At 42.4% G+C, this 20,504-nt stretch overlaps 1 protein-coding gene across 1 annotated transcript; it reads left to right on the top strand.

Moving 5' to 3' along the window:
• Positions 1–601: 601 nt before the first annotated feature.
• On the top strand, positions 602–20,073 carry LOC306941158 (uncharacterized protein; the record flags this gene model as incomplete). Its single annotated transcript, XM_079526470.1, has 4 exons — positions 602–730; positions 13,547–13,711; positions 14,545–14,796; positions 20,015–20,073. Exons 1-4 carry the CDS (start codon positions 646–648, stop codon positions 20,071–20,073), a joined length of 561 nt encoding a protein of 186 aa, XP_079382596.1. The 5' UTR covers positions 602–645.
• Positions 20,074–20,504: the final 431 nt, after the last annotated feature.

Raw genomic sequence — 20,504 nt, 5'->3', positions numbered from 1 at the left:
CACAAGTAAAGGGTTCCGACAGGTTTTTACAGTGTCATACAGCTGTCATAATGGTAAATGGTGCATTTATATAGCGCTTTTATCCAAAGCACTTTACATAGATCGTGCATTACACGCACACACACACGCACGCACGCACGCACGCACTCACGCACGCACGCACGCACGCACACACACACACACACACACACACACACACAGTGTCAGTTAGTCAGTTAGTTACACATCAATACACATCTCCATTCAGTGACAGTTACACACCTCTTCCACTAGAGGGCGGCAGGCACTAAGGCAACATCCTGACATGTATGTACACGTTGCTTTAAAAGGTAACCTTTGAGGTTTGCAGATGAGGAAGTAAGTGATACGTGTACAGTACAGACACTCAGACAGTACTGCAGTACAGCAGTCCAGTTGCTAATATTACCTGAGTTGTTCTCTATAATTATATCTCATAACTCTAGTATGTGAAAAGAAAATCGTCTCATGAAGGAGGTAATGTAACGTGTGTTACGTGTCAAATGGAGTCTGTACGGCTGAAGATAAAGTGTTGATTTTTGTTGTTTTAAGCTCGATGTCAGAGTGTTTGTGTTGGAGCGCCTTAGTTCAACCGCAGGCTTCATATTCAACCTCTTCCAGAGAGAAATGGAGACACTAGAAACTCTGCTGGAGAAACAAAACAAACTGCTGGACATTGACTTTGATATGGACATCGATCTACACAATGCAGGTAGGCTCATGTCTTTTTTACAAGGTGTCTATGTATCACAATGTTTTGACAATAGCAGATGGCCTACTACAATTAAAAGCTCACAACGCACAACACGTTGTGATGCCAAAGTTTGATAGTGGGCCTAGTACATTTACTATAACTTCTCTCTCCCACACAAACATGAGATTTGAAAATACCTAGACTAAAACGGAGAAGTTCTAAAAGCAGAAGCAGAAGAGTTCCATGTTTATTTGTCAGAGATATAGGTACAAACTCAACAGCCAACCGGGCCAGCCGGCAGCCTACCGAACTTCACCTTACACACAAAATAATGAAAATATAGACAGTTGTTTGAGTGGTGCAACCACTCCAAGGAACAGCATGTCCGTCCTAACCTATGTGACTATGTTTAGAGTACCAGTAGGGGCAAAAGTGGCGCTGTTGTGCCAGAAACAGAGAGAGAGAGAGAGAGAGAGAGAGAGAGAGAGAGAGAGATAGAGAGAGAGATAGTGTTGCACTGTTGCCTGCTAATTACAGAGAAGCCATTGGCCCTGGCCATTTGCTATCAGCCACACTATCAGCCAGCTAGTTCAACAATGCTATATTTACATAGAATGCCAGCTGAGGACTCCCTGTGTGTCTGTCCTAACATGTCCTGTTGGTCTCTCATTTTTAGGGGAGACAGAAACTTTAGTTTAAATCAGTTATTTATTCTATATTAATGTGATGTGGTTCCTCTAGAATACCACAATAGGACTGAAGTGGTTAATGTCATAATAATCCAAATCAACAAATTAATAAAACTAAAGTTTTCAAATATCTGTAGTGTATAAATAGTATAAATATTTGCCTCTGAGATGTGTAGTGGAGTAGAAGTATAGCCTGCCCTACAAGTACTGAAAATTGGAAATACTCATTGTATGAATCCTAACAGTTTTCAGTGGTGCTCAACCTTTTTCATGTCAAGGACCCACAGCATTATCTGTATTTGGCCCCATCTAAAATATGTTGTTCCAGGGACCTCCCAGAAGCAGAAAGAATATATTCAAAAATTTGCACCACATTTTCACGGTTAAAAAAAAAATAGCAGATCTACAAGCTCATAGCGTGGCACCGAGAGCTTGTAGATCTGCTATTTTTCAATAGCTAAATGTGACCCGCTAAATACATCGATTAGACAGGACCAAGAGTATGGTACAAAATTAAAAATGGTTTTATTAAAAAAAAAACACAAGTCACAAAATACTTTTGTTATTTGCATATCAAAATTGTTAAAAACGTGTTTGAGATATCTTACAATATAAAAATGGGGAGAATGGTTATTAAGAACATAATCATAGCAATCAAAAAACGGAATGGAAAGGCCCTTTAGGGGTCGCTTGTTCAACATGAACCTAAAGGCAATGACAAAGTTACACACAGCACCATAGCATGGACCTATAACTAAGCCAAGGCAAAACTAAATACTACACACAGATCACAATATCATTATACAATGTAATGCACAAACGTAACAAATTAATATTGCATGTAATATCTATAACCCCGGTATAATCCACAAACGGTCAATAATATGCAAACCAATAAAAGGATCCCCTTACCAAATACAGCTTTAAGTTAAACACATCAACCGTCTCTCTCAATGGTCACACGGGAAAACAACAAGCCCCCTGTCTCCACCTGTAGCTGTTTAACAATGACATAAACCATGCAGGTTAGAGACAGTGTGACACACCATTGCATTACAGAAAATATCAAAAACAACCCATTTCTTGGTTCAGCTTTGCATAAGTGAACGCAGTGATTGGCAGAACTGTCTGTGTCACGCTGTGACACCACCTGCCCGCCACCAGAGGGCGCAGCTGTATCACACACAAAAAACACACTTACGCACACACGCTCACACGCACGCACACACGCACACACACGCACCTCTCTCAACAACACGCTACTGGCAGTGTTGTGAGGCCCCACAGCTTGCAGACCTGCCACCTGTCTGCTCAGAAAGGCTTTAAATACCCATGTCACTTAACCTCTGCCTCCCTCTAGGGGCTACATTCTACCCCCTCCAAATTTGAATCATAGCTTCAAATTGATATATTGGTTGTTCAGTTTGACCCACCAGTTTTGGAGATATGGCTTATAGAGTAATGTCTGGCAGAAAACAGCGAGTTGAGAAAACAGGCTTGAAAGGTTCACTTCTGTGGACTCTAACATTACACCTAGCTACATGTTTAAGCATTTATTTCATATATATATGTCGATTTCAGCTATGACACTTATTTCAGACATGCTCTAGTATGTGAATAGTATAGCATAATGCTTAAAACACCAAAATGGGTTCCCGTCCTGATGTAAAGGTTAGACATAGCATTGGTCCGACTGGATTAAGGTTGGTGAGGGGTGCGTTGAGGGTTGGGAGAGGTTTAAGGTTATGGTTTAGGTGTGCTGCCCCGTGGGAGGTTAGGGTTAGGGTGAGGGTTTGAGATATCGGACCAATGGTATGTCTAACCAAAAGCATGCACGTACAGACTGCAAGGAAATCACCAGTGAATCAAATCATGTAACTGAGTAGTGTTGCCATATTTTACGGGAGAAATATAGATGGGTTGTTTTTGGTAGTTCCGTGACCGCGGAGAGCAAAGGTCCGTTTCTCAATGGATTTGTCATCTAGGAGGGTTATTAAACAAATTTGGCCGGGGTGTACATTTTAAAATGGCGGGGAACATTTCTTTAGAGCCCCAAATCCAAAATGGCTACCACCAGCTATGACGGAAATTAACTTTTCAATGGTTTGGCCTCCAGTCATATGTAGAACTTGTTTTCTGTGACTTCTTGGGCCGAGGAATCCATAATTTATGTTAATTTAATGATTTAACCTGTTTTTGCATTTCTTATCCAAGATGGCCGCCAATTATCAGCTCTGAAAGGTAAATATTTCAACATTGTCGTAGAACCGTCATATTAGGCTCAAATGAAACCTCTGCTCAAGCGGATAGAGTACACAGAGGTCATCTCAGAGGTCAAAAGGTCAACATATGTACATAGTTGAAGATAAAGTCCTGCTCTGGAGACCAACGACTGACAAAGATTATTGATGAACTTTGTTGGAACTTACATAAAGAAATAACCTCAATACTCTAAGTACACAGAGGTCATCTCACCGGTCAAAAAGGTCCACTTTTCTCTTAAATGATGACAATGTATTATTAAACAAATGGACCGCTACTACTCTTCATCGGAATCTGTTGATTTTCCAAACTGGCTCCACTCATCATCATCATCATCAGGTGGGAGCTGCTGGGGTAAGGGACGAAGGGTATGACACACTGGTAGGCGCTTCCCATTCAAAAGTTCCCAGCCATAACCAAGGGGTAAGGGACGCTCTAGCAGGTCGTAATGGAGCTGGCAATATGTAAGGTAGTTTGTCCTTTCAAGATGAAGATTCAGTGAGTCGTCATCAGGTAGAAGACGGACTGTACATTTTTTCTCAAGTTTGTGCCACTTTCAAGCTCTGTCCTTCCCACAGGTAATAACTGCACTCTTGCCATAGACGATGGAGAGGAAAAATCACTTCATGTCCGCTCTGACATCATCTTCTACCTCCAGACTCTCACCCACTCGTCTCAGGAGCTCTCTTGCCTGCTCAGGATCAGACATCACCTTCACCAACACTTTCTTCTTTCAGTGCCCATATACGTAACCCTATGGTGTGGTCACTGCCAGTGATTACATGGAGAGGTGTGATGTTTGCAGCCTCTTCTGAGAGCATGGCACGGCAGTTGATCAATACATGCTTGCCTTTAATCAGGAGATCACCTCTGAGTTTTTGTGAGACAAAAGCCGCTTGGACATACACGTCCATGTCCTCGCAATCTAGTACAACTGCCCCAGTGTAGTCCCCATTCCTCAGCTTAGCATAAGCAAGAGAGCAGCATCTTCCTTTGGATGCTTGAAGACATACGGTAGTCCCTGCTTGAAATGCCAGTTGTCAGACATTTCTCCCTCACAGTATTCAATTCAATTCAAATGAGCTTTATTGGCATGAGAAAACAAACTTTTACATTGCCAAAGTAAGTGTCACAATACAATAAAAACAGTTGATAATGGGGAAAGTATATACAGTGGAGGGGGTACAGCATTTTGTAAATATCACATTGCATCGTTATATACATGTTATAACAGGGTATAAAGCTTTTTTTGAAACAAATAGCAGCAATTCTTTGAAGTCACGTGCACTTTGGGACAAATGGCAGTTTTTTTTCTCAGGACTATTTAAATAGTATACAGGAAAAACTCAGATTTAAGATGTGTTTAAAGGTATCAGCTCTGTTTACATGTGCAGTAGGTCTACTCGGTACAGATAGTAGTCCTTAGGGTAGTTGTATTCCATTGGCTAACCTTTTGTCACAACAGTTCACACATCTTTCTGCTGTGTTTGCACATTGTTGTGTTACTCCCAATAGATATGGGATATTTTTTGTCATTGGTCATAGTTTCAAACTCACGTGTGTGTGTGTGCATTCTGTGGGAAGTATGTGTCTCTAATGTCTTGGTATAGTGGACAGGTGGTTAGAAAGTGTAGCTCTGTTTCCACCACACAACATCTACATATACAACATCACCCTGCACCTGACAAACTTGTGCTTTCAACCGTTCCTTCACAAGCTTCTGCAGTCTCACCTTGTTTCCTGAGTTGACCATGAGTTTGTTGAACTCGGCAGCTCCTGGGAACTTGTCTTTGGACTTGGGGCAAACATTTGGGGGTATGTGGATGTTTTACTGCTCAACGATGCTCATCATCCTTGATGCTGAAGAGAAGGTCATATTTGTCATTGACGAGAATGATGAGACGTGCATCAGCATGGCGTGAGAAGACGATAGAACAGATTTTATCCAGGTAGTTATTGAAATTCCGTCTTTTATTCCTGTGGATAGTTGCAGTGAGAGGGTTAATCTTGGTGAACACTTGGTCTTGAATTAATGTTTTCTGATTTTGGCTAAAAGTGCAGTCTTGAAGTCATGCACTACCTCTGGTGAGGAGACAAAGCCGACCTCAGTGTAGGTAAAGACATGTCAAAGGGCTCAGCATTGAAATCTTTCATGCATGCCAGAAGGTCCTGAACTGCCGGCTCATCCCTTTTCATCCTTTCTGGCTGGCATTCAACATGCTTCTTGTGGCGATGATTGAGGTTGCCCAGTAATCTGGCAACCACCTCACTTTGGAGCATTTCTTGTATGACATGCTTCAATATTTTGGACAAGAGGGTCAGACATTTCTAAAAAAATGAGAGCCAGAAGCCCCCCATGTCTGTGCCAGGTTCCTCATACATTCTTCTGATTATAACCTTCATATCACCATCATCCTCAAGATTTGTGTGAGCTTCTTGTAGAGCCTCCTGTGTGTTGCTGAGAGTATTGAGGGTCTTTTTGATGTCCTCTGTATAAGTTCATCAAGAATCTTTGTCAGTCGTTGGTTGATAAGAGCCTCTCGCCCTCTCCAGAGCAGGACGCAGCGCAGTTACTTTATCTTCAACAGTGTACATATGTTGACCTCTAAGATGACCTCTCTGTACTTATTTTGTTGTTGTTCTGGCATCAGCTTGAGCAGAGGTTTCATTTGAGCCTAATATGAAGGTTCTACGACAATGTTGAAAAATGGACCTTTCAGAGCTAATAATCTCCAAAGCAGCATCTCCGGGACGATGCAACCATACTTGCAATTTCCCAGAAATGCACCTTTCTGGTTATCGTTGGTTGTTGCTGCTGGCAGTCATTGCTGCCAGTTCCCACCTGATGTATCTTCAACAATGTACATATGTTGACCTTTTGACCTCTAAGATGACCTCTCTGTACTTATTTTGTTGTTGTTCTGGCATCAGCTTGAGCAGAGGTTTCATTTGAGCCTAATATGAAGGTTCTACGACAATGTTGAAAAATGGACCGTTCAGAGCTGATAATTGGCGGCCATCTGGGATAAGAAATGCATCATTAAATTAACATACATTATGGATTCCTCAGCCGAAGAAGTCACAGAAAACAAGTTCTACATATTACTGGAGGCCAAACCATTGAAATGTTTATTTTCGTCATAGCTGGTGGTTCCATTTTAGCCATAAACATTTTTCCCCGCCATTTAAACATTTACACCACGGCCAAATTTGTTTAATAACCCTCCTAGATGACAAATCCATTGAGAAACATGGCAGTTCCGCCGTCACGGAACTGCCAAAAACAACCCAACTAATAAGAAACCGGGTCTATGCAAAGAAGTGTCTAGGGTAGGGGTAGACAATAGGTTGATTGTTGCTGTTGGCAGTCATGGCTGCCAGTTCCTACCTGATGTTGTGTGGGAGTTCAGACTGATCCAGACCGTACTGAATAACTGCTAGATTGCATAATGTCTTGAGGCTCGGACTGAAGTCTAAGACATACAGGTCATCCAGTGGAACGGGTTGGGCGCCGCCTCTCCTTTTGTATCCTCCTATGATAGCAATGCGGTCTCCCATCATGCAACATCCCTGAACGTGGGCCTTTCCCCTTGGGCTCAACCTTCTTCCAGGAGAAGGTCTCTGGATTGTATTGTATTGTATCGCAATTGAAAGTTGCGGCCACCAAATATGTACAGCTCTCCATTGTAGGCAAAGGCTGAATGATTCCAGCGTACTTCTGGAAGAAGCTGTGCAGAAGGTGTGCTTAGCCAGACGTTGGTCTCTGTGTGAAACACTCTGATGGTGTTGGTGTACTTACCAAACATCGAATCCCAAAATACAAACATCTTGGTCCCGATGATGGTGGCAGAGGGAGATGATGAAGCAGGTGGTGGAGTTCCTCTGGCATTAATTAAAGACCAGACCATAGCGGTGGTGTCCAACTTGTACATGTCCTTCCATGTCCATCCATATCATTTGTCCCCTCCATTAATATACATGACCTTCCCCAAGACACAGGCTGAGTGATAACACCTCCCCTCTGGAACACTCCCAGAAACATGTGGTTTGAACCATCTGTGGGTGTCAACCTCAAATGCATGAAGATGGTTGTAGTACTCCCGTTTGTAGTTTTTGTAAGCATAACCTCCCCAGACATAGACAGTATCTTCAATCAACACAACTGTGTGGCCCTCACGCCTGGAGGGAGACTCAAGGTGGCGTTCAACTCTTCCAGGTTCCACTGAGGTCAACTACACCCAGCGCAGAGACACTGTGTTGAAGACACGCACATCAATCTGACCCTCGTCGCTGTCGTATGTGGAATCTGTGAAGCAATAAAGGTGTCGTCCAACCGCTACAGCTTGACCAACTATGTCCTCTCCTCCGTTCTCTCTTGTCACTGTCCAATGAAGCATCTTAGAGTCTCCTGTGTCTTGTAACTTGTCTCTGTAACTCTGTCTCTCTCGACCAGATACCTCTCTCTCTATTATTAACTCGGTGACTCTCCCCCACAGATACCTCTCTCACCAGTATTAACTCGGTGTCTCTCGCCCCGTACAGATACCTCTCCCTCTAGTCTTCTACGTCTTCACCGGAAACAACTGTCCTCTAGCTCCTCCCCCTGCAGCATCTTATATAGACTACAACCAGATACCTTAGGGGAGGAGCTAGATGTGTGACATCACACCTGGGTGTGATGTCACACATCTAGCTCCTCCCCCGAGGTGTGATGTCACACGACACACAAACCGCTGTCAATCATACCGTCGTTGTCAGGCAGAAACCTTACATCTCCATATTCTAACGTTTTGTGTTCTTTGAGCGGCGCTAGGGGGCGCTAGCACCTCCAACGTCTGCCTTTCAGAAATTGCATCATATTGCAGAGCCAAGTCTATGGACTTTTAATGTTCGCTTTAAGCAAAATCAGCATGGCCCCCTGTGACGTCATGTGGTAGCCATAGTGGGCACTTCACAAGAGTGTGATGTTTCAGGGGCGCTAGCCCCTCCTATAAACAGCTAGCACAAACATTAAATGCCATTGACATTGATTGAATGGAGAATTTACGTCATTAGTGTCTGAGCAAATCGGCGACTAATAAAAGTCGGTATGTCGGTGGTTTCAAGGTTGGTATGAGGTCAATAAATTATTAGAGCGCCCCTCACTTCACATGGGTGTGATTTTTTAAATTGATGCCCTACTTGATCCTACTACAGTGTTACAGAACAGCATCAAAGTAGCAGATCAGAAACACAACGTGAAGCGAACACATAGTTTTACTTTAGTAACTAGTAACTAGTCGTTTTAGTGTTAGTTTAATTTTTTTAATTCTTTGGGTCATTTATCAGGTGCAGGATTCTAAAGGTAAGTATGCCTATTGTGTAGAGATGCACGATATAATTGGTAGCGTATCGATATCTGCCATATCAGCCATAACAATGCCATATCGGCCATAACAATGCCATGTCGGCCATAACAATGCCATGTCGGCCATAACAATGCCATATCGGCCATAACAATGCCATATCGGCCATAACAATGCCATGTCGGCCATAACAATGCCATGTCGGCCATAACAATGCCATATCGGCCATAACAATGCCATATCGGCCATAACAATGCCATGTCGGCCATAACAATACCATATCGGTATCGGATTGGTCTCAAAATAATCCAGATTATTTTCACAGATATTGATGATGCAATAATAATGTGACTTTCAATGGCTGTGTACTCCCAGAGCAGCCAGTCTGCCCGTCACTGTCTCTTTAAGAGAGTGAGCTGTTAGTGGGGAGGAGGGGCTTAACATCTACTTTCACCAGAAAAACAAAAATGTAAAAGAAAATAAGCAATGAGTTGAATTTAAATATTTTTTTATAATAATGTAATATATCGGTATCGGCCGACATGACCCTGCAAATAATCAGAACCTAAGGGCATTTTGTCTATACTTTCAGTTTGTTTCAGTTAGTTTTGTAATCACAATACAGTTTTTCCTTGTATTTTTATTATAGTTTTTAATTTAGTTCAGGTAACATTTTTTTCCCTTTTTTCAATTTTAGTCTTCTTTATTCTGTTGGTTTCCATTGACTATAATAACATTGATACAGTGATGCAGTTAATCTGTAATGAATGATCACAACTGATCGCCTCTATTGATCAGTCCTATAGAGAACTGATCACCTCTATTGATCAGTCCTATAGAGAACTGATCACCTCTATTGATCAGTCCTATAGAGAACTGATCGCCTCTATTGATCAGCCCTATAGAGAACTGATTGCCTCTATTGATCAGTCCTATAGAGAACTGATCACCTCTATTGATCAGTCCTACAAAGAACTGATCGCCTCTATTGATCAGCCCTATAGAGAACTGATTGCCTCTATTGATCAGCCCTATAGAGAACTGATTGCCTCTATTGATCAGTCCTATAGAGAACTGATCGCCTCTATTGATCAGTCCTACAGAGAACTGATCGCCTCTATTGATCAGCCCTATAGAGAACTGATTGCCTCTATTGATCAGTCCTATAGAGAACTGATCGCCTCTATTGATCAGTCCTATAGAGAACTGATCACCTCTATTGATCAGTCCTATAGAGAACTGATCACCTCTATTGATCAGCCCTATAGAGAACTGATTGCCTCTATTGATCAGTCCTATAGAGAACTGATCACCTCTATTGATCAGAACAACTGTCCTCTAGCTCCTCCCTCTGCAGCATCTTATATAGACTACAAGCCCAGCCCAGGTGTGATGTCACACTTCTAGCTCCTCCCCCGATGTGTGATGTCACACATTTAGCTCCTCCCCTGAGGTGGGAGGTCACACATCTAGCCCGTACCCAAGAGGAAAATTAGCAAGAGAGGCCAACTTTGCTTTACTTCCCATATCTGCGTGAGGTGGGCGGTAACATTATTAGGAGACGGGAAGAATGTTGGAGTCTATTAATTTCCAATGGAAGAGTGAACATGAACACAGCTTATGAACCATTCCTTAACTCCATGGTCACTGAACTAAATACTGGACCCCATCACAAGGCACACAATATTTACAAGCAATTTAGGACAGTATGAGTCTGTCGTAGTCTGTCGTAGATGTATTTGTCGATTCTGACATGTCATAATCGATATCTACGAGAGTCTAAATCCTAGGCAACAAACCATTTGATGCCATAACGGCAACAAAACAATGCACTTAGATAAGGACCACGGTTAGCCTGGTTTAGCATACACAAAAGACAACGTAAGAAGTTGGAAACAGCTGTTGCCAACTTCTTATGTTGTCTTTTGTGTAGGCTAGCTACAATACAATACTACATTTCTAGCAATATAGGCCTACTTACTCGTGACAGACAATATTCCATCCACACGAGTGACACGACACCCGCTGGGTTCTGGACCAAGCGTCCAAAGCTGCGTTGTAACTTGTGGAGTTACCCGGTACACATATTGATTCGGCAGCCCTGGGGGGGATTCGTGGCAATTCAGCGTCTCTGAGTTGTTTTTTGAGTGGTGTAAACCACTCCTACAACTGGCTTTTGTGTGCAGAAAAAAGTGAGCACGGTTGCTATGTTCAAAATAATTTCTGACGTAATTAAATCACACCCGGGTGAACTGGATGACCGTAGCAACCATGCTCATTTTTTCTGCACAAAAAAAGCCAGTTGTGAAATCACATCCGGGTGTGATTTCATTACGTCAGATCAGAGCTGATCAGGCTATATAATACCTTACCTTATATAATACCTCACATCGGACAAAAACTCCAGCTGAATCAACTTCATGGTCACAAATCATCACATCAGAAGACGATCCTACCTAGCCAAAGATCTTACCAGAATCAGACCTGAAGGCCATTCATTCTTTGAGACCTTTGAAACCAAAGATCTTTAAAGACGGTGGGAAGCCCAATAGACGAGACACAAGACAAAGTCTTGTTCAACACCAAGAGAATATTAGATCACGGCTGATCATTACGCTGATCATTACGTCAGACCACAGCTGATCAGGCTATATAAGACCTTACACCACTCAGTTCACACGGGTGTGATTTTTTCTGTATACTCTGGTGCTGCTCTGCTGACGACGGCGACATGACACAAACAAAATAACAAATGCGCATGTGGGGTTGGAGTCAACGAAGGTTGTAGGTAGGTGGAACAGTGTCCGTGGGGCTGGTCAAGGGCTGGTGTAGCTGCAGTGTGAGGAGACAAATGTAGTCCGGAAGCAATACGGAAGAGTGTCTCTGACGTCAGAGCCACTCCGTTAATCTAAAATATCTAAAACCAGAGATTACACAATAAAACTAACTAAAAATAACGCCAGGAAAGTGTTCTAAATCTTATAAAGGTCATTGATATATTTTTTTTGCAAAAAGGGTGAAGTGTCCCTTTAATAGCATTTAACCAAATTAGTGAAAAAGTTGCAATTAGTGCCTCTTGAGCAGATTATAAATGTATCCAGTCCATTTGTAATGTAAATTCCAAGAAATGTGCAAATACGCACAAATTCGAATTTGAATTAAACATAACATAGCAATTCTTCCCATGTTTAATCTGCTGTAGAAATGATGCCTTGCCCCAAAAAAAGAAAAACATAATAAACTAGAAAAAGTGCCCTTCTGGGCACAGGTCTCCACCAGGAGGATAGGACTGTGTGAGATGTTTGGCAAAATGTTTAGGATTAATATAACCATGTTTTTGAGGCATTTTGTTCCAAAAATGTGTTTTGCAAAAATCAACCTGTTGGTGGCGCTATAACAGGCCAATGTGAAAAGGGTGGGATATATTCCTCAGCCTAGTAAGAAAATGTGTGAAAGATTTCACGTAAATTGCATGCTGCGTTCATGATTTGAGGCTTTTGTTCAAAACGGGGCAATCTTGCAAACTGTGAAAGGTAATTATAGCCAATTAGGATGGAATATGAAATATCGGACAGATCCGACTTGAGCACATGACCATAGAGATAGTGTGTAACGATTTGTGAGATTTTTGGACAGAATCTGGAGGAGTAATATCAAAAAATGTGTTTTCCAAAAGTCGGCCTCCTGGTGGCGCTATAAAAGACAGATGCGGAAAATGCAGGTCAAAGGTTTGTCCTTGGCCTCTAGGGAGTGTGCATGCAACGTTTCACGCAGATCGGTGCAGTTTTAGGTAAAACATGTGAAAAGCTGCCTCATGGTGGCGCTATAACCGGCTGTTCTGGAAAATGTGGGGCAGAGGTTCATCGTTGGCATCCAGGGAGCGTGTGTGCAAAGTTTGGCATCGACCGGGTTAACGGTGCCGGAGATTAGCTGGTAACGGACGGACGGAAGGACACACGGACGGACACACACACGGACGGAGTGCAAAACATACTCTCTCCCCATGCCTTCGGCCTGGTGGAGACAATCATGACAGCACTCCTATAGGCTAACATTGGATCTCTCTCTATCTCTCCCGAGTCTCCCCCCCACCCGCCCCCTCTCTCTCTGCCGACTGCCTCTCTCTATCTCTTTCTCTATTTTCTTCCATGAAAAATATTTCGAAGCAATGTTTACTAGGCTACTACTCTTCTCACTCTATGTTGTAGCCAGACAGCGTGCTGTGTGTGCTTGCTGTTTACTTCCCCCTGTGCATCATGGTGCATGATAAATTGGGGGTGTGGCGTGAGTGCGTGTGAAAGACGTGAAATGTGTGACTCTCACGCTCAATGCGTGAGGGTTGGCAGCCCTGGGTTTTCTTCTTCTTTTTACCTATACTGCTCTATTGTCTGAAGGAAGTCTGTGTACCTGTACACAAGATATTACGATAAAGCACAAGTTGCACAGCCTAGAAACCTTGAAACCATGTCAAATCATGGACCTTAATTATTCATGTCACGTATTACTGAAGTCCTTACTATTGTATTCCTTCATTCCAGACCAGCGTGTGGAGTCCAGTCTGCAGGTGAAGACCAGTTCTCCAGCCACGACTGTTTCTATTCAGGAATCTGACGACCGCCTTAAACAGGAACCCGAAGAGCACCTCATACAGGAACCTGAAGACCACCTTAAACAGGAACCTGAAGAGCACGATCTGGATCTCAGTAAGTTTCAAGCTCCTTCTCCCTTCATTTATTTTATTCTGTTCTGTTGTGCAGCAGGCGTGAAAGTTTACTTTACTTGGACAGCCCACATTAATGAACATTTCAATCAATAAACATGTACAAATGGACACTTACTGTTCCACATGGTTCCATCTGAGTTACAGACCTGTAAGGGTCCATTTGGAACCCTTTCAATAAACCCAGTGGGTACCTGGAACACACTTTGAGAACCACTGTCCTTTTTTATTTTATTTTATTGTATTATTTTTTTGAGGGGCGCTGGCCCCTCCTATGCCCAGCTTTGAGGGTTTGTTTGTGTGAACACAAACATTGGCTGATAGCGATGATTTGATTGGCTGAGCAAAGTACATATTGAGGATAAAAGTGAGGGAAAAAGTGATTGTCCGGAATGACATTTGTTATGATTCGATTGGCTGACCACGGAATGTGATGTATGACGATGTATGCTAATAAGAGGGCCCCTCACTTCACACAAGTGTTATTATTATTTTTGAGGGGGCGCTATCCCCTTCTATAAACAGCTTTTGTCAAGATGGTAACAAGATGTGCACGCACTACAGTGGGGGGACACGCAACAGGCCAACAGCACACACACCAAGGCCCGTCCCCGCTCGATCATGATTGGCGGAAGGCCCCTCTCTATCATGATTGGATGACGGCTGGGCCACCTAGCCAAAAACGAAACCTAAGGGTTTTTTTGTCCCCAGGGGTTAACAGGGGAAAATTAAGTGAGCAGCTTTTCATATAACTAAGGAAACAAATACATGTAAAGTTCAAACCTTTAATGGACTGTCATTGTATTGTTTCCCTAGATGTCCCGCACCGGCCTGTGTGGGAAGAGGTTTTCCCTGAACATGAGGAGAGGAGCCCCAGCCTGCTCCAGGAGGAACCAGGACCTCCACAACTGGTCCAGGAGGAACCTCAACCTCCACAGATTAAAGAGGAGGTTTCCCCTGAACATGAGCAGATGAGCCCCACACCTCCACAACTGGTCCAGGAGGAACCGCAACCACCACAGATTAAAGAGGAACAAGAGGACCTACTTGAAAGTCCAGAAGACGCTGGTGGGTCAACGATGACGTTACTAGCAGTGGACAGTGAAGATGATGATGAAAACATAGAGGCAGAGCCTGTAGCCGGCACCTCAACCGAACACATGAAAACACAAGGTGAGGTAGAGGACTGTGGAACATCACAACCAACTAGGTATGGCCAGCTCCTCTCTTCACACTGTTCTGAATCTGACGCCACTGAAGACAGTGATGACTGGGAGGAGTTCATGGATGATCGGTCCGCTTTAAACACACTGAAAGCACACAAGACACATAATGTGAAAGGACAAAGATTGTCTTTGAGCAGCCACGAGCTGTCCCAGGACCTGACATCATCAAACAAAACTCTCTCCACGAAGAGCCACACAGGGAAAAAAAGTTTTACTTGTACAGAGTGTGGCAAAATATTTAGTCAAAAGGGACATCTGCGAAATCACACACTGATTCACACAGGGGAAAGGCCTTTTGCTTGTACAGAGTGTGGTAAAACGTTTAATAGAAAGGAACATCTGCATAATCACACACTGATTCACACAGGGGTAAAGCCCTTTGCTTGTAAAGAGTGTGGCAAAATGTTTAAGCAAAGGGGAAACCTTAAGAATCACATGATGAGTCACACTGTGGAGAAAAGTTTTAGTTGTACAGAGTGTGGCCAAATGTTTAAAATGAAGCAACAGCTGAAGAGACACACAATGGTTCATACAGGGGAAAGGCCATTTACATGTACAGTTTGTAGTAGAGCCTTTGCTGAATCAGGTTCTCTAAACAAACACATGAGGACTCATACAGGCGCAAAGCCGTTTTCTTGTGCAGTTTGTGGTAAAGGCTTTTCTGAAATGGGTAAACTAAAACCACACATGAGGACCCATACAGGGGAAAAGCCCTTTGCCTGTACAGTGTGTGGTACATGCTTTGCTATAAAGGGTACTCTAAAAACACACTTGAAGACTCATACAGGTGAAAAGCCCTATTCTTGTACAGTTTGTGGGAAAGGCTGTCTTCACACAAGTGAGCTAAAATCACACATGAGGAAACATACAGGGGAAAAACCCTTTAGTTGTAAAGTTTGCGAACAACGTTTTAGTCAAAGTAGTGGTCTAAAAAGACACATGAGGACTCATACAGGAGAAAAGCCCTATGTTTGTATAGTTTGTGGTAAAGGCCATGGTTCAATGAGTAATCTAAAAGCACACATGAAGTGTCATACTGGTGAAAAGCCCTTTTCTTGTACAGTTTGTAGTAAAGGCTTTGCTGAAATCAGTATTTTAAAAACACACACGATGACTCATACAGGAGAAAAGCCCTATTCTTGTATAGTTTGTGGTAAAGGCCATGTTTCAATGAGTAATCTAAAAGCACACATGAAGTCTCATACTGGTGAAAAGCCCTTTGCTTGTACAGTTTGTGGGAAAGGCTGTGTTAGCACAAGCGTTCTAAAAACACACATGATGATTCATACAGGGGAAAAGCCCTTTGCTTGTACAGTTTGTGGGAAAGGCTGTGTTAGCACAAGCGTTCTAAAAACACACATGATGATTCATACAGGGGAAAAGCCCTTTGCTTGTACAGTTTGTGGGAAAGGCTGTGTTAGCACAAGCGTTCTAAAAACACACATGATGATTCATACCGGGGAAAAGCCCTTTTCTTGTACAGTTTGTGGGAAAGGCTGTATTAACACAAGTCATCTAAAATCACACATGAGAACTCATACAGGGGAAAAGCCCTTTGCCTGTACAGTGTGTGATACAAGCTTTGCTGTAAAAGGTACTCTAAAAAGACACATGAAGTCTCATACTGGTGAAAAGCCCTGTTCTTGTACAGTTTGTGGGCAAGGCTGTCTTAACACAAGTCATCTAAAGTCACACATGGGAACTCATACAGGGGCAAAGCCCTTTTCTTGTACAGTTTGTGGGAAAGGCTGTATTAACACAAGTCGTCTAAAATCACACATGAGAACTCATACAGGGGAAAAGCCCTTTGCCTGTACCGTGTGTGATACAAGCTTTGCTGTAAAGGGTACCCTAAAAAGACACATGAAGTCTCATACTGGTGAAAAGCCCTATTCTTGTACAGTTTGTGGGCAAGGCTGTCTTAACACAAGTCATCTAAAATCGCACATGAGAACTCATACAGGGGAAAAACCCTTTACTTGTAAAGTTTGTGAACAAAGTTTTTGTCAAAACCATAGTCTAAAAAGACACATGCGGATTCATACAGGCGTAAATACCCTTTATTGTACAGTTTGTGGAACAGCCTTTGCTGACATGAGTACTCTAGAAACACACATGACGACTCATACAGCGGACTAGCCCTTCACTTGTACAGTTTATGGTATAAAAGGCTTTGCTTATAAAACAACGTGCGGATTCGTATAGGTGTAAATCCCGATTCTTGTACAGTTTGCGGTAAAGGCTTTACTAACAGGAGTACTCATACCAAGGAAAAGCCCTTTACTTGTACAGTTTTAACCAATTTTCAGTCAAAGACATAGGGCCATACCCTTAACCCTAAACTTGTCCAAGAGATCTGCAGGGCAAATCAGCAAACGTTCAATCAATAGCTCGGTGGACCTCCAAATGTCCAAGAGATCTGCATAATTAAATTATATAATGAGGCAGACACAATTCAGGCTTTCAAAGTATTAGAAGTTTATAGCATTTGAAAACTGGAGTCAGTCTCATGCATCGTGGCAAGTCATGGATTCTAAAGCAGAGGATTTGCATAGTTTGGACAATATAAACGGATCAATAAATGCACGTTCACATGGAAAGTTAAGGATGTAATAATTGATTGAATCAATACTAAGTCCACTTGTGCGTTGTATTCAGCAATTTTAAGAACAACAAAGAAAAAGAGGGGTTTAATTACCTTTCCATTCAATATCGCTACACTTGGTCCCTCGATAAATGTGTGCATTCTCTGTATTCATGTCAAGGTACGGGTTTGTCTATATGTTTTCAAATGTATTTGACGGAGAATCACTGTTTACTTATTTATATCCATATCCACATTCCCTTAATTTAATTTCTTGCTAAAAAGCTAGCCTACTTTATCAATTTTAAATCATTTAATCATATGATCATATCGTGATAATGAACCAATTTCATCCATGTATCGTATCGTCAACCATGCATCATGATATGTATCCTATCGCTGTTAAAATGTAGCGTTACACGCCTACTGTTTAGAGTTACACCGGGTCTCCACCGGGCGCGTCAGCGTCGCGTCTCCGTCACCGTCAGGGAATGTTCCCTTTTTAATCAATGAAGGGTGGCTCCACTGCCCGTGTTGCGTGACATTAACGCGTGCATTCAAATTGAACCGGTGCGTTTTTTGACGCACGCGACGGAGACGCAACGCGTCCGGTGGAGCCCTGGCGTTAGACGACTCTCCAACATCATGTTGGGATGTGTCTTCTCCATGAACACAAAGTCAGCCATGTCTACGTCTAGCCAACAGGAGGAAAAGGAATAAATAGTCAGACAGTAATTATTGTTTGCACACGTTACGTTTAATTAACATTAACATTAATGACAGTGTGACAGTGTAACACCAAAGGATATTAAATTCGGTAAAATGACAACCATACCTGAACAGTGCATTCTGCCATCACATGTGCAGCCCACACTACGGCTAACACTAAGTCACTGTCTGAGATCGACCGATTGATTGAATACTTTAGTTAAAAATATTTAGTTAAAACACATTAACAGCATAAAAGTAATTGTCCTGGGGACTTGTTTCCATAATGGCCGTCCTATGTATTCAATTAATCAACAGCACGTTATAGCATTAACACATGAATACATGATGTCACCAACAAGTACAAACAGCTTTATTTACAAAAAGGAAGAACAAATAATGGGAATTAATATCTTAATCTGTTAATATCGTTCTTTGTTCTCTTTTTTTTTTGTTCATTATCCTTTTTATTTGTTGTATCATTGTGATGTACTGGTTGGTGGGTAGTCAATTGGACAGAGCATCAATTATTTGATCATTTTATTTTGTATTTTGTTTAATGGTATATAGGGGCAGGCATAACATGTATCTTCTTCCTGCTTCTATTCTTTTCATGGAATATGTAAAAAAAACAAAAAAGGGAAAAAATGATGTAATTTTAACTCATGTAAAACCATAATTAAACAAATAAAGATCAAATTAATTATCTAACTCCGCTTGTGGCTAATCCTTGGATGACATCAGGGCTTTCCACATGATGGTAGAGCAGTGGTTTTCAACCAGTGGTTCGGGGACCACCAGTGGGGGGATTGTGGGTGCTCCCTTTTGTGTTGTGGCTACAGACCAATTCAGAAACGGGTCTCATGGTCGCAGGCAACGTATTTCCTGTAGGCGGAGACGACATAATACACAGATATTATCTGCGGTTTCCCTGCACCTCCTTCTACTACAGTGAATGGAAAAGTGACTGTCATGAACTCACACAGACACTTGTGCTCTCTTTGGCTTCAGTCATTTATCTGAGATAATCAATTAAATTGGTACAGCTGGTATATCCCTGCAGAGGCTAATCCAAGGTGGTAATCACTTGAATCAATTGACATTATAATTGCATACAACACAATTGCATTCAGCACATCTCCCTCCTTTTGGAGTAACATTCTTTTTCTTCTTTTTTTTTTAAAAATAAAGTTGCTCTACTCAAAACAAAAACACAGGTTAACCAGAATGTACACACAGACTGTTATATGTCAAGCAGTAAGAAATAAGCATTTTTTTCTTTCAACAATCAAACCAAAATATTGCAATAAACATTATGCATGTTACTTTCAATCAAATCAAATTGCAAACAGTTCAACTTGTCATAGAATGTTCAGTCCTTGTTTTTCTTCTTTTTTTTTTCCGTTGTTCAATGTTCACAGTCTATCTTTATCTAGCCTGGAACTCACCTATGCTTTTTTATGGCAGGATCCGCCGGGAGAAACTATGCGCAGCTGCTAGACATGAGACTAATTAATTAGAGCGACAGAGAGAGAGAGGAATGTGTGTGTGTGTGTATATGTGTGCGTATGTGTCAATTTAACAAAGGCATAGAGTGTTTGCACTACTCTATGCCGAATTGAAGTGGACTCGGACCCAGACTTTTTTTTTCTCCCTGCAGGAAATAAAAACGTCTGGGTTTCCGAGGCTAATCTTTATCTGACTGGTTTCACTATGGTGCGTCCATAGCGGGTTGACATCTTGGGTGATGTTGCTGCTGGCGATGCAGGTGTATCTGGCACCCGCGCAGCTGGGCTTGGTGGTTGTTCCAACTCAGGAGGGGCCTGAGATGGGCACTCAGTTTCAACATCTTGTTGGGTTGGTGTTGCTTGGAGGTGTCTTCTGGTCCTCCGGAACTCACCCTGCTCAGTTGCTATGATGTATGATCTGGGTTGTCCTGTCTCACGGTTCCCGTAGTTTTCCAACTTTTCTCTTTATCCGTCCTCACCAGCACAGGGTCACCGGTGCGTAGTGATGGTAAGGTCCTGGTTCCATGCAGACGGTTATAGAAGAATCGGTAGGCGTCCTTCACTTGGGCGTCCTGTTGAGCCACAGCCTTCAGATCAGGCCACTTTGGGACAAGATTCTTCCCCAGCGTCGGGAGTGTCGTTCGAAGTTGGCGTCCCATGAGGAGCTGTGAGGGGCTACAGCCTGTGGCTGCTATAGGAGTCGCTCTGTAGTTCAGCAGTGCAAGGAACGGATCATCCTGTTTCAGGATC

Source organism: Electrona antarctica (genome assembly GCF_951216825.1).
Source record: "Electrona antarctica genome assembly, chromosome: 17".
Classification (NCBI taxonomy): Eukaryota; Metazoa; Chordata; class Actinopteri; order Myctophiformes; family Myctophidae; genus Electrona; species Electrona antarctica.
This window is presented reverse-complemented; position numbering and strand designations above follow the sequence as displayed.